This window comes from Phacochoerus africanus, chromosome 15 (assembly GCF_016906955.1).
Source record: "Phacochoerus africanus isolate WHEZ1 chromosome 15, ROS_Pafr_v1, whole genome shotgun sequence".
Taxonomy (NCBI): domain Eukaryota; kingdom Metazoa; phylum Chordata; class Mammalia; order Artiodactyla; family Suidae; genus Phacochoerus; species Phacochoerus africanus.
Genome location: NC_062558.1, coordinates 11283860 through 11301527, shown reverse-complemented (window position 1 = coordinate 11301527; position 17668 = coordinate 11283860). Strand labels below are relative to the sequence as shown.

The window sequence follows — 17668 nt, the reverse complement described above, 5'->3', positions numbered from 1 at the left end:
GCCAGGCCAAGGTGGGCTTGAGTGTGGGGAGCAGAGGGAGGAGGTTGGAAGGCAGGCTGGGTTGTCCTTGAACCAGCTGATGAAGGAAGCTCAGAGTCTGAGCCTGCAGGTGACACAGGAGAGTGGCAAAGCCTCCTGGGGCAGGGAGGGGAGAAGAAGGGGGAGCAAACGCCACTGGTGGGGGGCAAATGCAGGTGGCTGGGCCATGCTCCCCCCCACTTGGAAGCTCTTGTGAGGGCCCAGACTTCTTCTTACCTTTAGCCCCCCAGCCCTTCCCCATTGCAAACTGGCTCAGTACTGTTTGTCGGCCATTGACCAGGGTGCCATCTGTCCTTAAATGCACGTGGACAAACTGGAAAGATGTCTCCAGCCATTCTTGACCCAACTCAGGTTCGCAGCCTGCTCACTTCCCTAAGGCACTCAGGCCTTTTCTTCTGAGGGACTGAGAGGGAAGAGCTGGATTGCCCTGGACCTGAGATGCTGTGCGGACGCAGATGCTCCCGGACCCCTTCCCTTCCCAGTCTGCCCTCCCTTCCTCCCCGAAGGCCTGACGTCTCCTGACCGGCCCTGTGAGCCTGCTCTGCAGTGTGGAATCCACAGTCCCTGGCCCTCAGCCACACCCCAGCCCCGTCCAGCCCAGGTCAGAACCTCAGCAGCAGACAGATGTGTGGGGACCTGGCACAGGCAGCCAGGCAGGGCAAGCATCTCCTTCCCCATTGGCTGTTGGAGTCCCCTCCTTCCAAACTGCCACTTGCTTTCCCAGGGGACAGACCCAGGCTCACCACATCAGGCCCAGTCCTCCATCCTCGGTTCTCTCCAAGGCCCCCCATCCCAGGCCATGCTGGTTTATGGCTTTCCCTGCTCTGTGGATGAGCCCCTCTTTCCTACCCCTCGGGTTTCTCGGACTTGAACTCCTGGTGCAGGGCTGTCCGCTCCTGTTATCACATCTCCCATCCAGCTTGCAAGTGAGTAAAGAGATCAAATAAAGCCAAAGCCCCTGCCCCTTCAGCTCTGGGACACCCACCTCCAGGACCACCCAAGCCCCCAGGAGCCCCAGTTATTTGGATGGCAGCTGGAAGGGTGCCATTGGCATTGCTATGTGGCCTTGGAGGGGCCAACCTGGGTTCCCACTGAACAGTCACCCTTGGGTCAGGTGTGGGGGCAGAAGGCTGGAGCACGCACCTGACCCCAGCGCCTGGCATCACCGTGTGTCCCGGGATTGAGCCCTGGCGTTGGCCTTTGATCCTCACCCAAGGTAACAATCGATTCCTCCCGGGGCCGAGGCCAGAGGTCAACGTCACCTCCCCAAAGGTCAAACAAACAAAAGCATCAAACCACAAAGCAAATGGTACAATTTTAATTCATTCCCAAGTCAAATAGAAAGAAGGTAAAAGAATGTTCTGCACAAACACAAGAGAGGGAGGGAGGGAGTGGATGAGAACGGGGGAGAGAAAAGGAGGAGTAAGAAAAGAGAAGGAAGGGGCAGAGGGGGGAAGGAAGAGGGATGCGGACCCCATCCAAGTCCTCTTTGGGCCTCATCTCTCCCCTTCTCCCGCCCAGCTGTGGGCACCATAGCCTCCTGAGCGCCAGCTCCCAGTGGCTTGTTCCTGGACTGTCCCAGGTCCCCCTCCGTAGGCACATGGCTGTCAGTCCAGACCAAACTCACATTAAATAAATTCCAATATACACTGTACAAGAAAGCCAGGTCCATCCCTCATCACACCTCCCCAAAGAAAGCCCCTCCAGGCCCTCCCTCAGTGACGGGGTGTGAGGGGACCTCCGTGGGCAGAAGAGGAAGGGGAGGAGTAGCTTGGTTCCCAACTTGGCCTGCCCGGTCCTCGCACACCATCATGGGCTCTAGGGGCCCTGGCGTGACCCCCCCATCGGGCCAGGCGAGGAGTGGCTGCTGGGGAGTGGCTGGCGCTGCAGGCAGCAGCCAGCTCCCTCTGAGCCCTCCTGGTCACCCCCTGGTGTCTGCAGTCTTGAGTCCCCTCTGTCCAGCTGCAGCCTGAGCAGCACAGTCTGGGGGTGGGGTGGGGAGAGGAGAGGGGTCGTGCAAAATGGCAAGGAAAGAAGGACTCCCCTAGGCCTGCCCCCCAGAGGACCCACGAGGCCGAAGGCAAGGCAGAGGCTGGGGCAGGGAGGGACACGGCAGGCGGGGGGCGCCACCCTCTTCACTCTGCCGGTGGGTGGGCCAGGTTGGCCAGAACCTTGGCCTGGTCCACGGCGTCCAGCAGGTTCTTGGCATCCACGGCCAGCGTGTGGGAGGCCGTGAGCATCTGACGTTTGCACTCCTCGCTCAGGGAGGTCACGGCATTTTGCTGGGCCAGTCTCATCTTATTAATGAGCTCCGCCAGGTCCTTGTTGAGCAGTTTCTGCGTCCCCTCGATCTGTAGGAAGTGCACACGGGAGAGGCTGAGAGCCTGAAGGGCTGCAAAGGCCAGTATAGAGGATGGGGAAGCCAACCAAGTGTCCACCTTGGTGTTGGCCAAGGAAGTCGGACGTTCTCTGGGAGGGCAGGTCTGACCCAGGCCTGGGCCAGGTCCAAGGCCCATGTGGGCTGAAGCCAGGTCAGCAAGGACAGACTCTATGGACACCTTGGGCCCCAGCCCACTCTGATCCAGCCCCACAGACTCTCTCTTTGTGGCCACGTCCCCTCTCGCTGGCCCGAGGCAGAGTGAATGGTCAGGGGTCAAGTGCAAACCCGCATTTGTTAGCTGTCTCCTATCAAATCAAAGGATTGGGGATTGTGGTTTGGGCTGTAGGGTTTCATTCACCACTGCTTCCCCAGTGGCTGGTGCACTGCTCAACATGGACTGGGTGCTCAAGAGACATTGATCAAGTGAAAGGGATGTGTGGGCCATCCTGCCGAGGTAAGGAGCTGTCACGCCATGCAGGACAGCCTAGGATCTGGCTCTTCTGGGCTGTTGCTGCCCCCAGGGGGAGCCCAGGAATTGCCCAGGCCCTCCTACACTGCCCTGTCTTGAGTGGTGGGGGGGACCTAGTGGTCACCCATGTGGCATTGCTGACCACTGGGAGATGATGGCTCAAGCTACAGCCTGGCAGGGGGTGTGTGTGGGGGGGCTGGGGTCTGTGGCTGATTTCCAGACAGGAAATCAGCACCGCCTGAGTCTCCAGTTCTGCAGTAACAAATCACCACCAACGCGGTGGCTTAAAACAATGTAGACCTGTTCTCTCACAGATCTGGAGGTCAGCTGTCTGGAATGGGTCCTGTGCAGGTAATGTCAAGGTGACAGCTGGGCTGCTTTCCTTCTGCAGGCTCTAGGGGGGAGTCTCCTCCCTGCCTCTTCCAGCTTGGAAAGGCGGCTGCCATTCCTGGCTTGTGGATCCTTCCAGCAACGGCCTCACTCCAGGCTCTGTTTCCATCATCACATCTCCTCTGACTCTTCTAAGACCTCTGCTTCTGCCTCCCTCTCACAAGGACCCTTGCGACTCCAGCAGACCCACTTGGACAATCTCAAGATCCTTCACGTAATGATATCTGCAAAGTCCCTTCTGTCATGTAAGGAAACACAGTCACAGGCCTGAGAATTAGGACCTAGACATCCTGGGGGCAGATTATTCTGCCTCCCACAGGCACCATCTCAGAATAGAGCACCAACACTCCCTTTTTGGTGTTCAGTGATTGTTTGTCACTTAAAGAAAATTAGATTAAATGATCAATTGAAGAAACCTTAACTGCTATTTCCTTGACACACTCACCTTGATTTTAGTACGGAGGGTGACTAGATAAAGAATCACAGGAGGGGGAAAGGGGGGAGGGTGTGTCCTCCTATGCATGTCCTCACGCATGGAGAAGTCACTGCAACCTTCTGAGACCTAAGCTAGGACATTCACCCCAAGAAGGTGAACTGCGCCCCCTTGTGGTGCCTGCTGAGCCACTGCTGAAGGCTGGGCAGCAGAGATGGGGCCACCCAGGTGGCCTTTCTGAGGGTCCAGTGTGAAACACAGCTGGGGCAGGTGAAGGGGGCAAGTGACAGCTGGTGGCACCAGCTGGGACAAGGACACTCACTTCTGTCCGAGAAGACGACGGCAAGGAGGGCAGGAGGTCGTCCACACTCCCGATGAGCTTCCGCAGGGTCAGGCCCACGTTCTGGGAGAGAAAGGGGCGGGGTGACCATTATCCCTTTCTGTTTTTAACATTTTTATTATTTATTGTTTTTATTTTTTACGGCCACCCCTGTAGTATATGGAGGTTCTCAGGCTAGGGGTCAAATCGGAGCTGTAGCTGCCGGCCTACACCATAGCCACAGCAATGCTGGATCCTTAACCCACTGAGTGAGGCCGGGGATCAAACCCGCATGCTCATGGGCACTATGTTGGGTTCTTAACCCGCTGAGGCACAACGGGAGCGCCATCCCTTGCTGTTTGAGAAAGCCATGTTCCCTTGGGAAGAACTATCCTGGGGTGGTACCTGCCTTTCAAGGCTGCCTGAGGCTGAATTCCCTTTGACCACCTTGCTCTAATGGGGCCCCTGCTGGCCCCTCCCCCTCATTCCAGGGCTGGGATGCGCAGCCTCCACCTCCTGGCTCCCCACCGGCTCTCACCTTCACCACCACCACGTAGCCCTCGGGGGGCAGCTGGCAGAGCTTGTTCTTGAGGTCCAGCACAGCCCGCACCAGCTCCATGACATTGAGGTACACCAGGTCGTCGGTCCGGTCCAGGTTGGCTGTGGGCTGGATGGACTGAGGGGTCAGGGGAGAGAAACAGATGGTGGGAGGGGAGGGTGAGGCAGCGGGGGACACAACCATTCTTTCCTGGGCAAGGCACTACTGGTGCCAGCTCAGCAACCAGCCCAATTTAAAAGACCCGGCTCCAAAATAATTGTTTCCTGTCCTGGAGGTGTGCCCCTCCCTTCTGCTTCCAGGGCAGTGCTTCTCACATCAGACTCTGCCTGGGAGTCTTAAAAAAATACTAGTGGCTGGCCTCACACCAGACCAGCTGAACCATCACCTGGGCGTGGGGGCCAGGTGGTTTCAGGCTCCTCTCGTGATTCTAGGGTGCAGCCAAGGCTGAGAACCGCTGATCCAGAGAAAAGCAAACCAGCCCCTGCCCCAGAGCAATGTGGGGGCAGGGAGCCAGGAACAGCTGGAGAGAGGAAAGGGGTCTGCATCTCCTGCTCCCCCGGGCTGGCCCAGTAAGCTCTCCTCTGGGTCTGGGAGGGGGCATGGGAGACGGGAGACTGGTCTTCCCCAACTTTGTTATGAATTAGCTGTGTGGCCTTAGACAAGGTGCTTCTCCATCCTGGGTCTCAGCTATGTAATGAGGATACAAGGCTGGATTATTTCTCAGGGCCTCTGAAGCCTTCGCAGTCCAGGCCTTCAGTCTTGTGGGGCCCTGATTCAGATTCGTGACCACTTTGGGCAAAGCCAATACATACCTGCGCTCCCAGGCGTGGTGGCTTCTGCGGGGGCCCAGTGAACTCCGCTGCGGGGGGGGGAGGGAGAGTGAGCAGGGGGGATGTTCTCAGTGCCCTGACCCCTCCCTTTGAGCCAGCTGACAACCAAGCCAAGCCCTCTGCGCTACCACCAGGAGACCTGGGGAAATTCAACCCGAATCCCAGGAAGATGGAAGAAAAAGGACCTCTGGTCTCCTGGTCCTATGTGGTCAGGGACAAGCACTACTGTCCATTTCAGAAAAAGCCTAAGGCATGGCGGGGACAGAATGATGGCAGTGGGTATTCTGCCTCGGGCGTGCTGCACATCCGGCCCTGACATCCTGACTTTGACAGTCATGAGGAATAAACCCACTCTGCAGGCAGCAGGTGGCTGTGGAGCCCCTCCCTGGTGTGACAGCAGCGGACACGCTAGATTTGTGGGGCCTCCCACTTGCCTGCTGTGACTTTTTGGGGGTCAAGGAAGTAAACTGGAAGAAGTGTGCTATTCTCTCCCCACTTTGACGAGCAATGATATGCACAGCCCTGCCGAGCTGCCGGGAGCAGGAGTCAGAAGACTTGGTCCCTCTCACCTCTGCCACCAGGGAGCTGCATGACCTGGGACAGCTCACTCCCCAGGCCTTAAGTTCCATCTGTCAGATTGGAGGGTTCACTCAGAAGGGACCCGACTGCCTCTGCTCAAATCTGAGCGCCACTAATTACTATATGTGACTCTGGATAAGTCACTTCACCTTCCTCTGCCTGTTTCATGTCCTTTGTAAAATGGGCTTCCCATAAATTGCACCTATCTCATAGGACTGCTGTGAGATTGCATGAGTTGGCATTTTTTTTTATTTTATTTTTTTGTCTTTTTGCCATTTTCTTGGGCCGCTCCCACAGCATATGGAGGTTCCCAGGCTAGGGGGCGAATCGGAGCTGTAGCTGCTGGCCTACGCCAGAGCCACAGCAACGCGGGATCCGAGCCGAGTCTGTAACCTACACTGCAGCTCACAGCAATGCCAGATGCTCAACCCACTGAGCAAGGCTAGGGATCGAACCCTCAACCTCATGGTCCCTAGTCAGATTCGTTAACCACTGCGCCACGACGGGAGCTCCTGAGTTGGCATTTTTAAGCAACTTGGGACAGCTCTTGTCATTGCCACTGGTCACTGCCATCGTCACCATCATATCCACACGTCCACCATCATCATGAGCATTTCCCCCCCGCCCCCCGCCTCCCCACCCCCAGGATGATGACGAAGGGCCTGCCTCAGGGTGGCTCCTCTTTCCCTGCCTGCAGCAGAGGCATCTGCAAAGACCCTGCACTCAACTGGCCCCGCCCTCTGCCCTCTTCCCTCTCTTCGTCTGGGGAGGAGGAGCATCGCCTGGCAGAGGCTGGAGGACCGACTTTATTTTACTCCCAATAAATGCAAGGAGATACACCGAGAAAGGGTCTGATGGCCCCGGCATCAGAGAAATGGGAGTGCCCCAGGCCGGGGGTAGTGGGGGCAGAGGTGTAGACAGCAACTGGGCTCTCTGCATGCTCTGCAACCCAACAGGGCATGTGCTCCTCCCAATTGCAAATCCACCCCCTGTTCCCTGTAGTGCGGACGTCAAGGGGAAATTGCCGCCAAGAAGAAGCGTGCTCACACTTACTGTAGCCGGCCTCCTTCTCTGGGGTCTGGAAGGAAGGAAAGAGAACACGTCTCTGATGTGGCTCTAGGACCACCCACTCTCCCTAATCCCCTCCCCCCGCCCCGCCCCGGGCCTGTTCCCCACCCACTCAGGTGTCCATTTAGAAGTTTAGAGGTAACTGTAGGGGAACCAGGGGGCCTCCTGGCCAGAAGCGACCTGGGGCCTTGTGGCCATGGGAGGTGGAGCTGAGGGTGTAGATGGCGTGCGAGCTGGGGAAAGGAGCCTGGGAGATCACAGTGAAGGGAAGACCCAAGCTCCCGAGGTGAGAGGCAGAAAGGAAGAGACAGACAGGCGGGTCTGGAGCTGAGGTCCCTTGGACCATGAAGCTCTCCCAGGCCTTCACTCTAAGGCCACTCCCAGTGACTTACCAACGGGGACTTATCGTTCATGTAAACCATGGGGTCCTGCGGAGGAAGAAACCAAAGCAGAGGACTTAGGATTCTAGAACGAAAACCCCCAAGGATGCAAGGGAGAGTGTTTGCTCTGGTCAGCTGGGGGGGGTGGCGGTGAAAGGGGATGTGATGTGACACAATGGCGCTACCGTCTCTCCCAGGCAAGCACGGTCATCAAACTGTGTCCAGCAGCGTGGCGAATGGTGTATCCCCCCCACCCCATGCCCCCCCCCGGCCCCCGCCATGGCTCAGCAACCGCTTACCAAGGATTTCTCCTCCTGCCTCAGCCACTGGTAATCTTCCACCATCTGCTTCTGCTGCTTGTCCAGGAGCTGCCGCATCTTGATCCTCTCGGCCTCCCACAGCTGCTGGGCCTCCTCCCGGCTGCTGGGCCGGATGAAGTCCTCCTCCTGGGAGGATAGCGGGAGACAGGAGAGGACACAGTCAGCCCTGTCCCCACACTCAGGAGGGACAGCCCTCCGAAGGGCCCAGGGGAGCCACAAGCCGTGGCCTGGCCAGCTGCTTTCTTCTTGTAAAGTTGTCCTTAGCTCTGCAGCCGTCTATGCTGATAGTTATTATAGGGTCCAGCAGCCTCAGGTACATGCCTGTGGGTCAGTGAAGTGCTGGACCCAAGGGCCACATAGTTTAACAGGTATGGGTTTCAAGCGATCACGTGGTCATGTGACTACCATTCTATTTTCAAATTACTGTCCTAATACTATTTTTTCAGTTGGCATTTGCCATGGTGACTTTCACTTAATACATCAAGAAATGCAAAGCCAGCCCTCTGGGAATCCTGGGATGCTTATTGCTACTGAAGACCTTGTGACAGGTCTGAAGCTTTGAGAAGTGGTGTGTGGTCCCCCAAAGCTGTTCATGGCAGAGACCACACAGCAGAAGGAGCAGCAGCATGCACCCAGATGATTGTGCCTTTTTATTAGAACATGCACTTTTATTAAGAAAGCAGCTCAGGTTATTTAACCAAAAGTTAAAAGAAATGAATGAGCTAAGAGATAAAATGAAGAACAAAATTTAAAGAAATAAGCATTTTATAGATAGGGAAGAAAGCGTCCTTTCACTAGCTTTATTAATCTAGATTTAAACTCATTTGTGGGGCTTTGAACCTATTCATAGTTTTACCTGCCATTTCTTTCTTTTCTTTTCTTTTCTTTCTTTCTTTCCTTTCTTTCTTTCTTTCTTTCTTTCTTTCTTTCTTTCTTTCTTTCTTTCTTTCTTCTTTCTTTCTTTCTTTCTTTCTTTCTTTCTTTCTTTCTTTCTTTCTTTCTTTTTCTTTCCTTCCTTCCTTCCTCTTTCTTTTTTGTCTTTTTGCCTTTTCTAGGGCCACACCCACGGCATATGGAGGTTCCCAGGCTAGGGGTCTAATCGGAGCTGCAGCCACCAGCCTATGCCAGAGCCACAGCAATGCAGGATCCGAGGCGAGTCTGTAACCTACACCACAGCCCACGGCAACGCCGGATCCTTAACCCACTGAGCAAGGCCAGGGATTGAACCCGCAACTTCATGGTTTCTAGTCAGATTTGTTAACCACTGAGCCACAACGGGGACTCCTACCTGCCATTTCTTAAGCAGTAGGTGTTGCCTGTTTTCCTATTTTCTTTCCTCAGTCTTCCCCAGGGTTCATGCATGTAATTATCTGCACAGTGCTTTTAAATTGGTTTGCTTTTTTCTGCAGCACAAGATTACCTGGGCTTCCTAGACATATGAGCGTTACTGGCATTCTTTTGACTGCATAAAGCCTGGGGTGGCCTTTGCCAGGGGTAGGTGAACTTTCTATGACCTTCAGGTCAACAAGCCACTCAGACCCTTTCCTTTGAACTGGCCAATTTACATACAAGTCTTTTTTTTTTTTTTGTCTTTTTTTGCCATTTCTTGGGCTGCTCCGTGGCATATGGAGGTTCCCAGGCTACGGGTCGAATTGGATCTGTAGCCGCCGGCCTACGCCAGAGCCACAGCAACGTGGGATCTGAGCTGTGTTTGCAACCTACACCACAGCTCATGGCAGCACCGGATCCTTAACCCACTGAGCAAGGCCAGGGATCGAACCCTCAACCTCATGGTTCCTAGTCGGATTTGTTAACCACTGAGCCATGACGGGAACTCCTACATACAAGTCATTTTTTGTCAAATGTTAGAAATTATTCTCAATCTGCTTTAGCAGGCTATAACCTCTGTGAAGCCTCTAAAAAGATTTCCCCCACTAAACTTCCTTAAAACGCCTTTGAATATAACGACAGTTTAAAAAGAGTTATATTGATATATTTTTCCTAGGCTCATTCATCTTCAGTTATTGCTCTCGATTTCTAACAATACTTCTCATAAATTCCATTTCTTTCTGAAATTTCTTTTGTTTCTTACTCTATTCAACAATTATTTATTTATTTTATTTTTTTCAGGGCTGCACCGGAAGCATTTGGAAATTCCCAGGCTAGGGGTTGAATCAGAGCTGGAGCTGCTGGCCTACGCCACAGCCACAGCAACGTGGGCTCTGAGCCACGTCTGCGACCTACACCACAGCTCACGGCAATGCCAGATCCTTAACCCATGAGTGAGGCCAGGAATCAAACTAATCAGATTCACTTCCACTAAGCCTCAAGGGGAACCCCTTGACAACTATTGATTAAGCAACTATTATGTGGCAGGGACAGGGCTGGGTGCTGGCAGGGAGGTGATGGTTAAATATGCAAAATCGCTGTTTTTTTGGGGCTAAGTAGTAGTAGACCAGGGTTTCTCGACCCCAGCACTATTAACATTTGGGGCCAGATAATTAGTTATTAGGGGAAGATTTCCTGTACACTGCAGGACGCTCACAGCAACTCCACCCACGAGATGCCTGCAGCACCTCCCCGGTTCTGACCAAAATCTCTCCAGACGTCACCAGCTGGACCCTTGGAATTGAGAGCTACTGAGTTAGATCTTATTTTAAGAAAACAAATTTCAGAATGTAAAAGTAGGTTATAATTTAGAACTGATAAAAAAAATAAAATCTTCTTTGCTAAAGTTGATGCTTCCAGATGAGGGGATTTTAAGGCTATAAACAGTCCCAGTTAAATGCCAAAACCCGCAAACACAATGGTATGTCTACCCCAGGCTGTTGATAAACAGTGACAAATAGGAACTGTGTCAAACATTCTGAATATAGTTAGGAATCTCCAGGCATAAGAAAAATGCATGGACTGAGGAGGGCTGGAGTAGATACTGGTAGGAGGAGTAGACAGGCTCAAGAAAATACTAGATAGTTTTGTAAGTGCTGAAACAAGATTTCCACCATTCAAGCGTCTAGGATGCTCTAGTGCTTATCACCATCTTACCAAATATTTTAACATGTATTGGCAGATGTGTTCCTATGTCTTCCAATTTTATAATAAAACTCAAGGAGCAAATGAGATTGGCTCTCTTTAAGGTTTACTTGTCTGAACTGTACCTTAGGCATTCTCATCAGGCAATGAATACTTACAATGCTGATCACTTTTTTTTTTTGTCTTTTGTCCTTTTTAGGGATGCACTAGTGGCATATGGAGGTTCCCAGGCTAGGGGTCCAATCGGAGCTGTAGCCAATGGCCTACACCACAGCCACAGCAATGCCAGATCCGAGCCACGTCTGTGACCTACATGACAGCTCAAGACAACGCCAGATCCTTAACCCACTGAGCAAGGCCAGGGATCGAACCCACAACCTCATGGTTCCTAGTTATATTTGTTTCCACTGCACCACGACGGGAACTCCCTTCCTTTCTCCTTCCTTCCTTCCTTCCTTCCTCCCTCCCTCCCTTCCTTCCTTCCTTCCTTCCTCCCTTCCTTCCTTTCTTCCTCTCTCCCTCTCTCTTTCTTTCTTTTTTCTTTCTCTCCCTCTCTCTCTCCTCTGTCTCTCTTTCTTTTTGCTTTTTAGGGCTGAACCTGCAGCATATGGAAGTTCCCAGGCCAGGGGTTGAATTGGAGCTCCAGCTGCCAGCCTACAGCACAGCCACAGCAATGCTAGATCTGAGCTGTGTCTGTGACCTACACCACAGCTCACCGAAATGCCAGATCCTTAACCCACTGAGCAGGGCCAAGGATCAAACCTGCATTCTCATGGATACTTGTTGGATTTGTTACCACTGAGCCACAACAAGAACTCCCTGCCAGTCTTATTGCTATCTCCACAGGTACCCTTCCTCGTTCTGGACAAATAGCTCCTGTGGTTTCCCATCACTCAATCTTTGCTTCTACTGATGCCTCTGCCTCTTTCACCTCCTGCATCCCAGTGTCTGCCTGTCCAAATCTTCCCCATCCTTTGAGGCCCAGCTGCAAAAAACAAGCTGGAAAGAGTAGTTTTTCTCTTTAAACTGCCACTGCACTTTTGCAGTATGTATACATGCCATTTACAGCTCTACAGTTTGCATTACAGGTAGCTGTACACTTGCCCTGTTCCTTCAGGATGATGGTAAGCTCACTGAAGGCAGTTTTCTCTTCAGCACGTAGGACAGCACCCAGCAATGTCCCTAAAAGAGGTGCTGTTTATTGAATTCTGTTATTTTAAGCCTCGAGAGGGAGATTTCTGCTGTTCTGATGCTGGTATAGAATCCTGCAGCTTCTCAGATGAGTCAGGCAATAGAGCTAGTCAGTAGAAAAATTGTTTTTGTGAGAAAACCATCTCTGATTTTTGTTAAGTGCTTTCAAATGCTTTGCAGGGAGCTTATTGTACCTTTTCAGCATTCTATCTGGAAGAGGCTTTCTCAATGTTTCTGATGTATACCATAAAATGGAGTTTATATTTTTAACTTTTTTTTTTTTGCTTATTTTAAGAAATGCGCATTATGTTCTTTTAGGCAGACTTTCCTTATGGCAAGTGCTTCTCAACCCCTGACATATAAGTTTTTTTTTTTTTCCCTGCTGCACAGTCTGTCTTTATGGAACTGAACAAAGTCGTTATGGTAAAGCAAGAATTAGACAAAGGCAGTGCCACCCCTCAAACATGAAAAATACCTTCTTTCTGAAAGGACACATTTTAATGCCAAACTCACTAAACCTCAATTAATTATGTATAAAGAGTCAAGGGCAGGAGGCTGGAGGAACTGAACACGGCCTAAATGACAGTGCATGTTTAAAAAGGCAGTTTTGTTAATGTTAAGTATAGGGTAAGATATAAACTAGTTAAATTAATGTAAAAGATAAAAATGAGCTAGGTCAGGGGAAGACATAATCTGCTAAGGTCTCACTGCCCAGAATTCTAAATTCCCTTACTTATTTCAAAATTTTACTAAATTAAGAATAATGGCACAGGATATATCAAGCTGCTTTTCTACACTTTGTAAATCTATTACAATACAAATGTAGTCCCCCTCCCTCCCCACCTGGCAATTTTTAGAGTCCTTTATACTGAGCCTGAAATATGGTTACAGAGTTAGTGCTAAAATAATAAGAGTTTTAGTCTTATGTCACATATCAAGACTCAGTTTAGTAAACTCTATCAAGTGTTCACAGCAACTGACCACAGGGGGTATTTGCCTTGAGGGAGAAGATGGGTCGTGACGAGTAACAAGTGGACAAGCACAAGTGCTTTTTCTTTTTATGCGAGACTTGACAGTTAGAAGCTACTTGACAGTTAGAAGCTACTCCATCAAATACTCAGAGCCTCATTGGCAGGTGACAACAAAGAAGTGACTGGCTGCGGGGGGGGGGGGGGGGGGTTAGCCCCACACACTAGCGAGGGGTTGAATCTGAGCTGCAGCTGCCAGCCTATGCCACAGCCACAGCAACACCGGATCCGAGCCGTGTCTGTGACCTACACCACAGCTCATGGCAACGCCAGATCCCCAACCCGCTGAGTGAGGCCAGGGATTGAACCCACATCCTCAGGGACACTCATCAGGTTCTTAACCCACTGAGCTACAATGGGAACACCCTCCAAGCTCTTTCTTATACAGCAGCAACTTTTACAAAGCAGCAGAAGTGGTGGCCACAGGAAGTCTTTCCTTGGAGGAGAGACTGAGCAATCACAACAATCAGGCAGAAAGGGCAGAGCGGGGTAGAACCTCCAGGATCTCTTTTTTTCTGGCACCATCAGGCTTGACTGCCCTCCGCCCGTGAGCTTTCTCTACCACGAGGGGCTGAGGAAAGGGGGCAGATTTTACATCATTTGTCACAGCACCAGAGCAGGGATGGGGTAGGTCTGGGTCCAGCTGGTGTGCTCAAGAGCAGAGCCAGGCTCGGCCCCCAAACCTTGACGTGCCTGCAAAGGAGAGGGGGTCGCAGAGCCCCTGCTGACCTGACTGGTTGGTGGAGGTATGGAAGGCGCCTTCTGAGCCTGAGGACCTGGGGTTCCCGGTATCCCAGGCCCCTCCCTCCAGCAGCCACCTTGGTCCTGGCTGGGACCCAGCATGCAGAGCCCTCTTACCCGCATGCTGTGGCGCTTGAAGACATTGTGCCGGTGGAGAGGTGGGGTGTGCAGCGAGTTTACGGGAGATGGATACTCCATAGGGCTGGTGAGCGTAGGTGAGCTGGCACACAGACCCTCAGGGACCTATTCAGGAGAGGCGAAGAAGCACCAGGCACGGGACAAGGCGAGAAGGTGGACAATTAGCTGCTACAAACTCGAGCACGAAGAAACAATACACAAGCACCACGGCGGAAACGGGACTTGCTCTCCAGGAGCTAATGATGAACAAGGCGTGGGCAGTTCGCTGGCCCTGCTGGGGAGACATGGCGGAGCGACGTACACGGCTCTTGGCTAGAAGTCAGTGCAGACCCTGTGGCCTCTCTCGAATCCAACATCGTATTCATGCTGCTGTGAATACGATGGGTCCACATATGTGTTCCTTGCCTACTGAGTACATGTCTCCTCCTTCAGAAAAGAGTTATAGTTCACACTCATGTTACAAACTGACAGATTTGATTAACCCACAGGTATGCATGTATGTGTGTATATACACACATTTTTTTAAAGTACTATTTTTTTCTTTTTAAATTTTTTTTTGTCTTTTGTCTTTTTACGGCTGCACCCGCAACATATGGAGGTTCCCAGGCTAGGGGTCCAACTGGAGCTACAGCTGCTGGCCTATACCACAACCATAGCAAAGCCAGATCCGAGCCGCGTCTGTGACCTACACCACAGCTCACGGCAATGCCGAATCCTTAACCCACTGAGAGAGGCCAGGGATTGAACCAGCAACCTCATGGTTCCTAATCGGATTCGTTTCCTCTGTGCCAAGACGGGAACTCCTTTCCTCCTTTTTTTAGGGCCACACCCATGGTGTATGGAAGTTCCCAGGCTAGGGGTCACTGAGCAAGGTCAGGGATCGAACCTGTGTCCTCTTGGATACTAGTTGGTTTCTTAACCCACTGCGCCACAATGGGAATGCCAAAGAAAAAAAAAAAAAAAGCACTATTTTAAACATCAAAAAAGGCTCCTTTTTTAGGGACATTGCTCCTAATCTTCTACATCAACTTCTCCATCAAGGTTTTTTTGTTTTTGTTTGTTTTTCCACCAAGAGGTTTATCTGTTAGTTCCTGGTCAGCCCTTGATGTGCCTCTGGAGCATTTCTTGAGAAATATATGATCACGGGACACCAAGGAAAGAAGCACTAAACAGAACCGTTGTTTCCGTTATTGAGCAGTGACTCTGTTGCTGAGGGGTGTGAGAGAAGACAAGAGAAGGGCCCAGGCTCCTTATGACCGAGATGCAACAGAGACACAGGACAGAGATATTCTGTGACAGGGGCCTGCAGCTGGGAAGGCTGGTAATGATGGAAGTGGGAGGGACTCTCAGGGAGAGCCCTGCTCTCCCTTCACTGGCCACCCAGGGTCCGGCCAGGGCCTCTGCAGGGAGCCCCAGGGAGCAAGTCCATCCGCTGGGGAACATCAACTGTCCCCACCTGCCTGGGATTCCCTTTCAGAGGGCTCTGCTCGGGGCAGGTGATCAGGGAGGCTTTGGAAGTGAAGAGGCAGACACACGCGGCAGCAAATACTGTGGACAGATGGACTGGGCAGAGGGCATGTCTTAGCTGAGGACAGCCTGGTAGAATTGTGATTTGATTCTTTTGATCCCTGGGTGCTCTGAGTTTGAATTCTTTCCCGGGCACCAAAGAAGAGCCCGTGCAGGCTGTCCCCATTGCCCATCAGGTGACTGTTGCTCCTCAATGGCATGAGAATGGAATTTCAGGAAGGACTGAGATGAGGAATGGTCCCAAACTTTCCCAGCCCTCTGGTTCCATGTTTACCTGGAATTGCAGCTTGGGTGCCAGGAGGTTGGTTTGTGGAGGGGGTCTGTACTTGGGCCGGCTGGGCTGCAGAGAGAACATAGAGATGACTCAGTCCTCGTCTCCGCCCTTGAGGAACAGAGCTCGAGATGCAGAGCCTCAGGTGGGAGACAGGTCAGGCTCGCTCAGGATGAAGAAGGTGAAGGACAAAGTTATGGTTAAATTCACTTGCATCCACTCACTGCACCCGTTACTGCCGAGTGGTAGGAAGATACCTCCTGGGGGCCACCCCTCATCAAAGGGGTTACCCACCTCTGTGTGTGTGGCCTCCCTGGATGGGGGAGTACTTGCCAAATCAGTAGGCAAGGGCCACAGACATCCAGACTAGGTCATGGAGGCTGAGGCATTTGCAGCAGCTTCAAGGGGGAGAGGAGAGCTGAGCTGGGCTGAGGAAGGTGCAGGTAAGGGGGACAGTGACAGAAGGCCCTGGACCCACAGGGCTTGGTTATGGATGGCATGTTTGTGCTCCCCACCCCCAATGCTTGTGCTGAAGTCCTAACTGCCCTCCCCCCACCCTTGTGATGGTATTTGGAGGTGGGGCCTTTGGGAGGTCATTAGGGTCAGATGAGGTAACAAGGGTAGGGCCATTATGATGGGATTAGTGTTCTAATAATAATAATAGTAATAATAATAATAATAATAATAATAAACGACACCAGAGCTCACTGTTCCCACTGTGTGTGGACATGTGAGAAGGTCATCTGCAAGCCAGGAAGAGAGTCCTCACCAGACACCAAATTTGCCAGCTTCTCGACCTTGAACTTCTCAGCCTCTACACTGTCTGATGGTTAAGCCACCCAGCCTGCAGCATTTCGTATGGCAGCCCGAGCTGACTACGCAGACATAGTCCCTCTCAACCTGCCCACCTAAGAGCTGGGCAGTGAAGGCTGGACCTCAGGGGCCCAAGGACAGTCCCAAGCAGGTACCCTTAAGGGGATCTAATTTATCCCTAAAAACACCCAAAAGAAAAGTGCTCCAATTTCTTGAGGAAACATTTCCAGGATGATCCCCTGCTCCAGCCACCCTGCAAGGTGTCTGCTATCTAGCTGTCTCAGATTCCACCTGTGGATGTGATGGGGGCCAAGTTCAGTGCTGATGGGCAGTTGGGTTCAAGGGCTGAGAGGACAGTGGGGGCACATCCTTCCTACACTGTGAGAGGACTCACACAGTCAGACCTGGGATGGGCCACACAGGGGACCAGCTCTGCTGTGATTCATGGGGCCGTGGAAGCCTGGGCTTGGCTCACCTTGGGTGGGGGTTCCTGGAAGGCTGTGGGCTCCAAGATTTTGGGAGGTCGGTAACGAGCGTTCCTCTCCTGCTCTATAGCGATGTCCTTCTCCATCTGATAAATGTCACTGCCAAGGAGTCCAGTCAGAAAAGGAGAGAGAAACAAGATCAGAAACACTCCTGGGGGCTCCCCCTGCACTCCATGGAAGCCCTGGTCCCACTTCCACGTCCCCTGCTGCGTGTACTGGGGAGACTTCCTGGAGATAGGCTGAAATATCGCCACTGTGGCCGCCCCCACTGAGGCTGGAGGATCACAGGAATGGACCCACAGTGGGAAAAGTTTCTGGGAGAACCAGTCCCAGCCCAACTGGGCAGTGGATGCGTGTCTCCTGCCCTCATCTCCCGTGTAGATTTCTCATGTCCCAGACAACTTCATGACCAGTCACTGTTCTCCACTTCCTTCTTCTCATCAAACTTCCCACCCAGGCATTCCTGGTACGTGCTAATGAGAAAGGGCTCTAGAGTCCCTCCCACGTTAGCTGTGTGCATGCTTCTGGCTTTTTTTTTACCCAACCCAGTGGTTCCGCACCTAGGAACCACAGACCTCGGAGAACTCAGATAATTGCAAGGGGTCTGTGAGTCCACACGTCCACATGTGTGCCAGGCATTATCTGTAGACAAGTATTATGCACCACTGAAATAAA

General features: G+C 52.2%; 1 protein-coding gene across 8 annotated transcripts in view; it reads right to left on the bottom strand.

Moving 5' to 3' along the window:
- Positions 1 to 1342: 1342 nt before the first annotated feature.
- Positions 1343 to 17668, bottom strand: part of PTK2B (protein tyrosine kinase 2 beta) — a 131965-nt gene continuing 115639 nt past the window's right edge. For 3 of the 8 annotated variants that reach the window (XM_047761494.1, XM_047761491.1, XM_047761493.1), the window contains 10 exons: positions 16984 to 17092; positions 15699 to 15764; positions 13877 to 14002; positions 7746 to 7892; positions 7459 to 7494; positions 7046 to 7076; positions 5402 to 5448; positions 4569 to 4706; positions 4034 to 4114; positions 1343 to 2390 (listed from right to left, as the gene is read on the bottom strand). In XM_047761494.1, coding sequence (XP_047617450.1) covers positions 2175 to 2390; positions 4034 to 4114; positions 4569 to 4706; positions 5402 to 5448; positions 7046 to 7076; positions 7459 to 7494; positions 7746 to 7892; positions 13877 to 14002; positions 15699 to 15764; positions 16984 to 17092 — 997 coding nt within the window. In that variant the 3' untranslated portion in view covers positions 1343 to 2174. The remainder of the gene's footprint in view (positions 2391 to 4033; positions 4115 to 4568; positions 4707 to 5401; positions 5449 to 7045; positions 7077 to 7458; positions 7495 to 7745; positions 7893 to 13876; positions 14003 to 15698; positions 15765 to 16983; positions 17093 to 17668) is intronic. The other 5 variants (XM_047761496.1, XM_047761495.1, XM_047761497.1 and 2 more) reach the window with 5 other exon arrangements.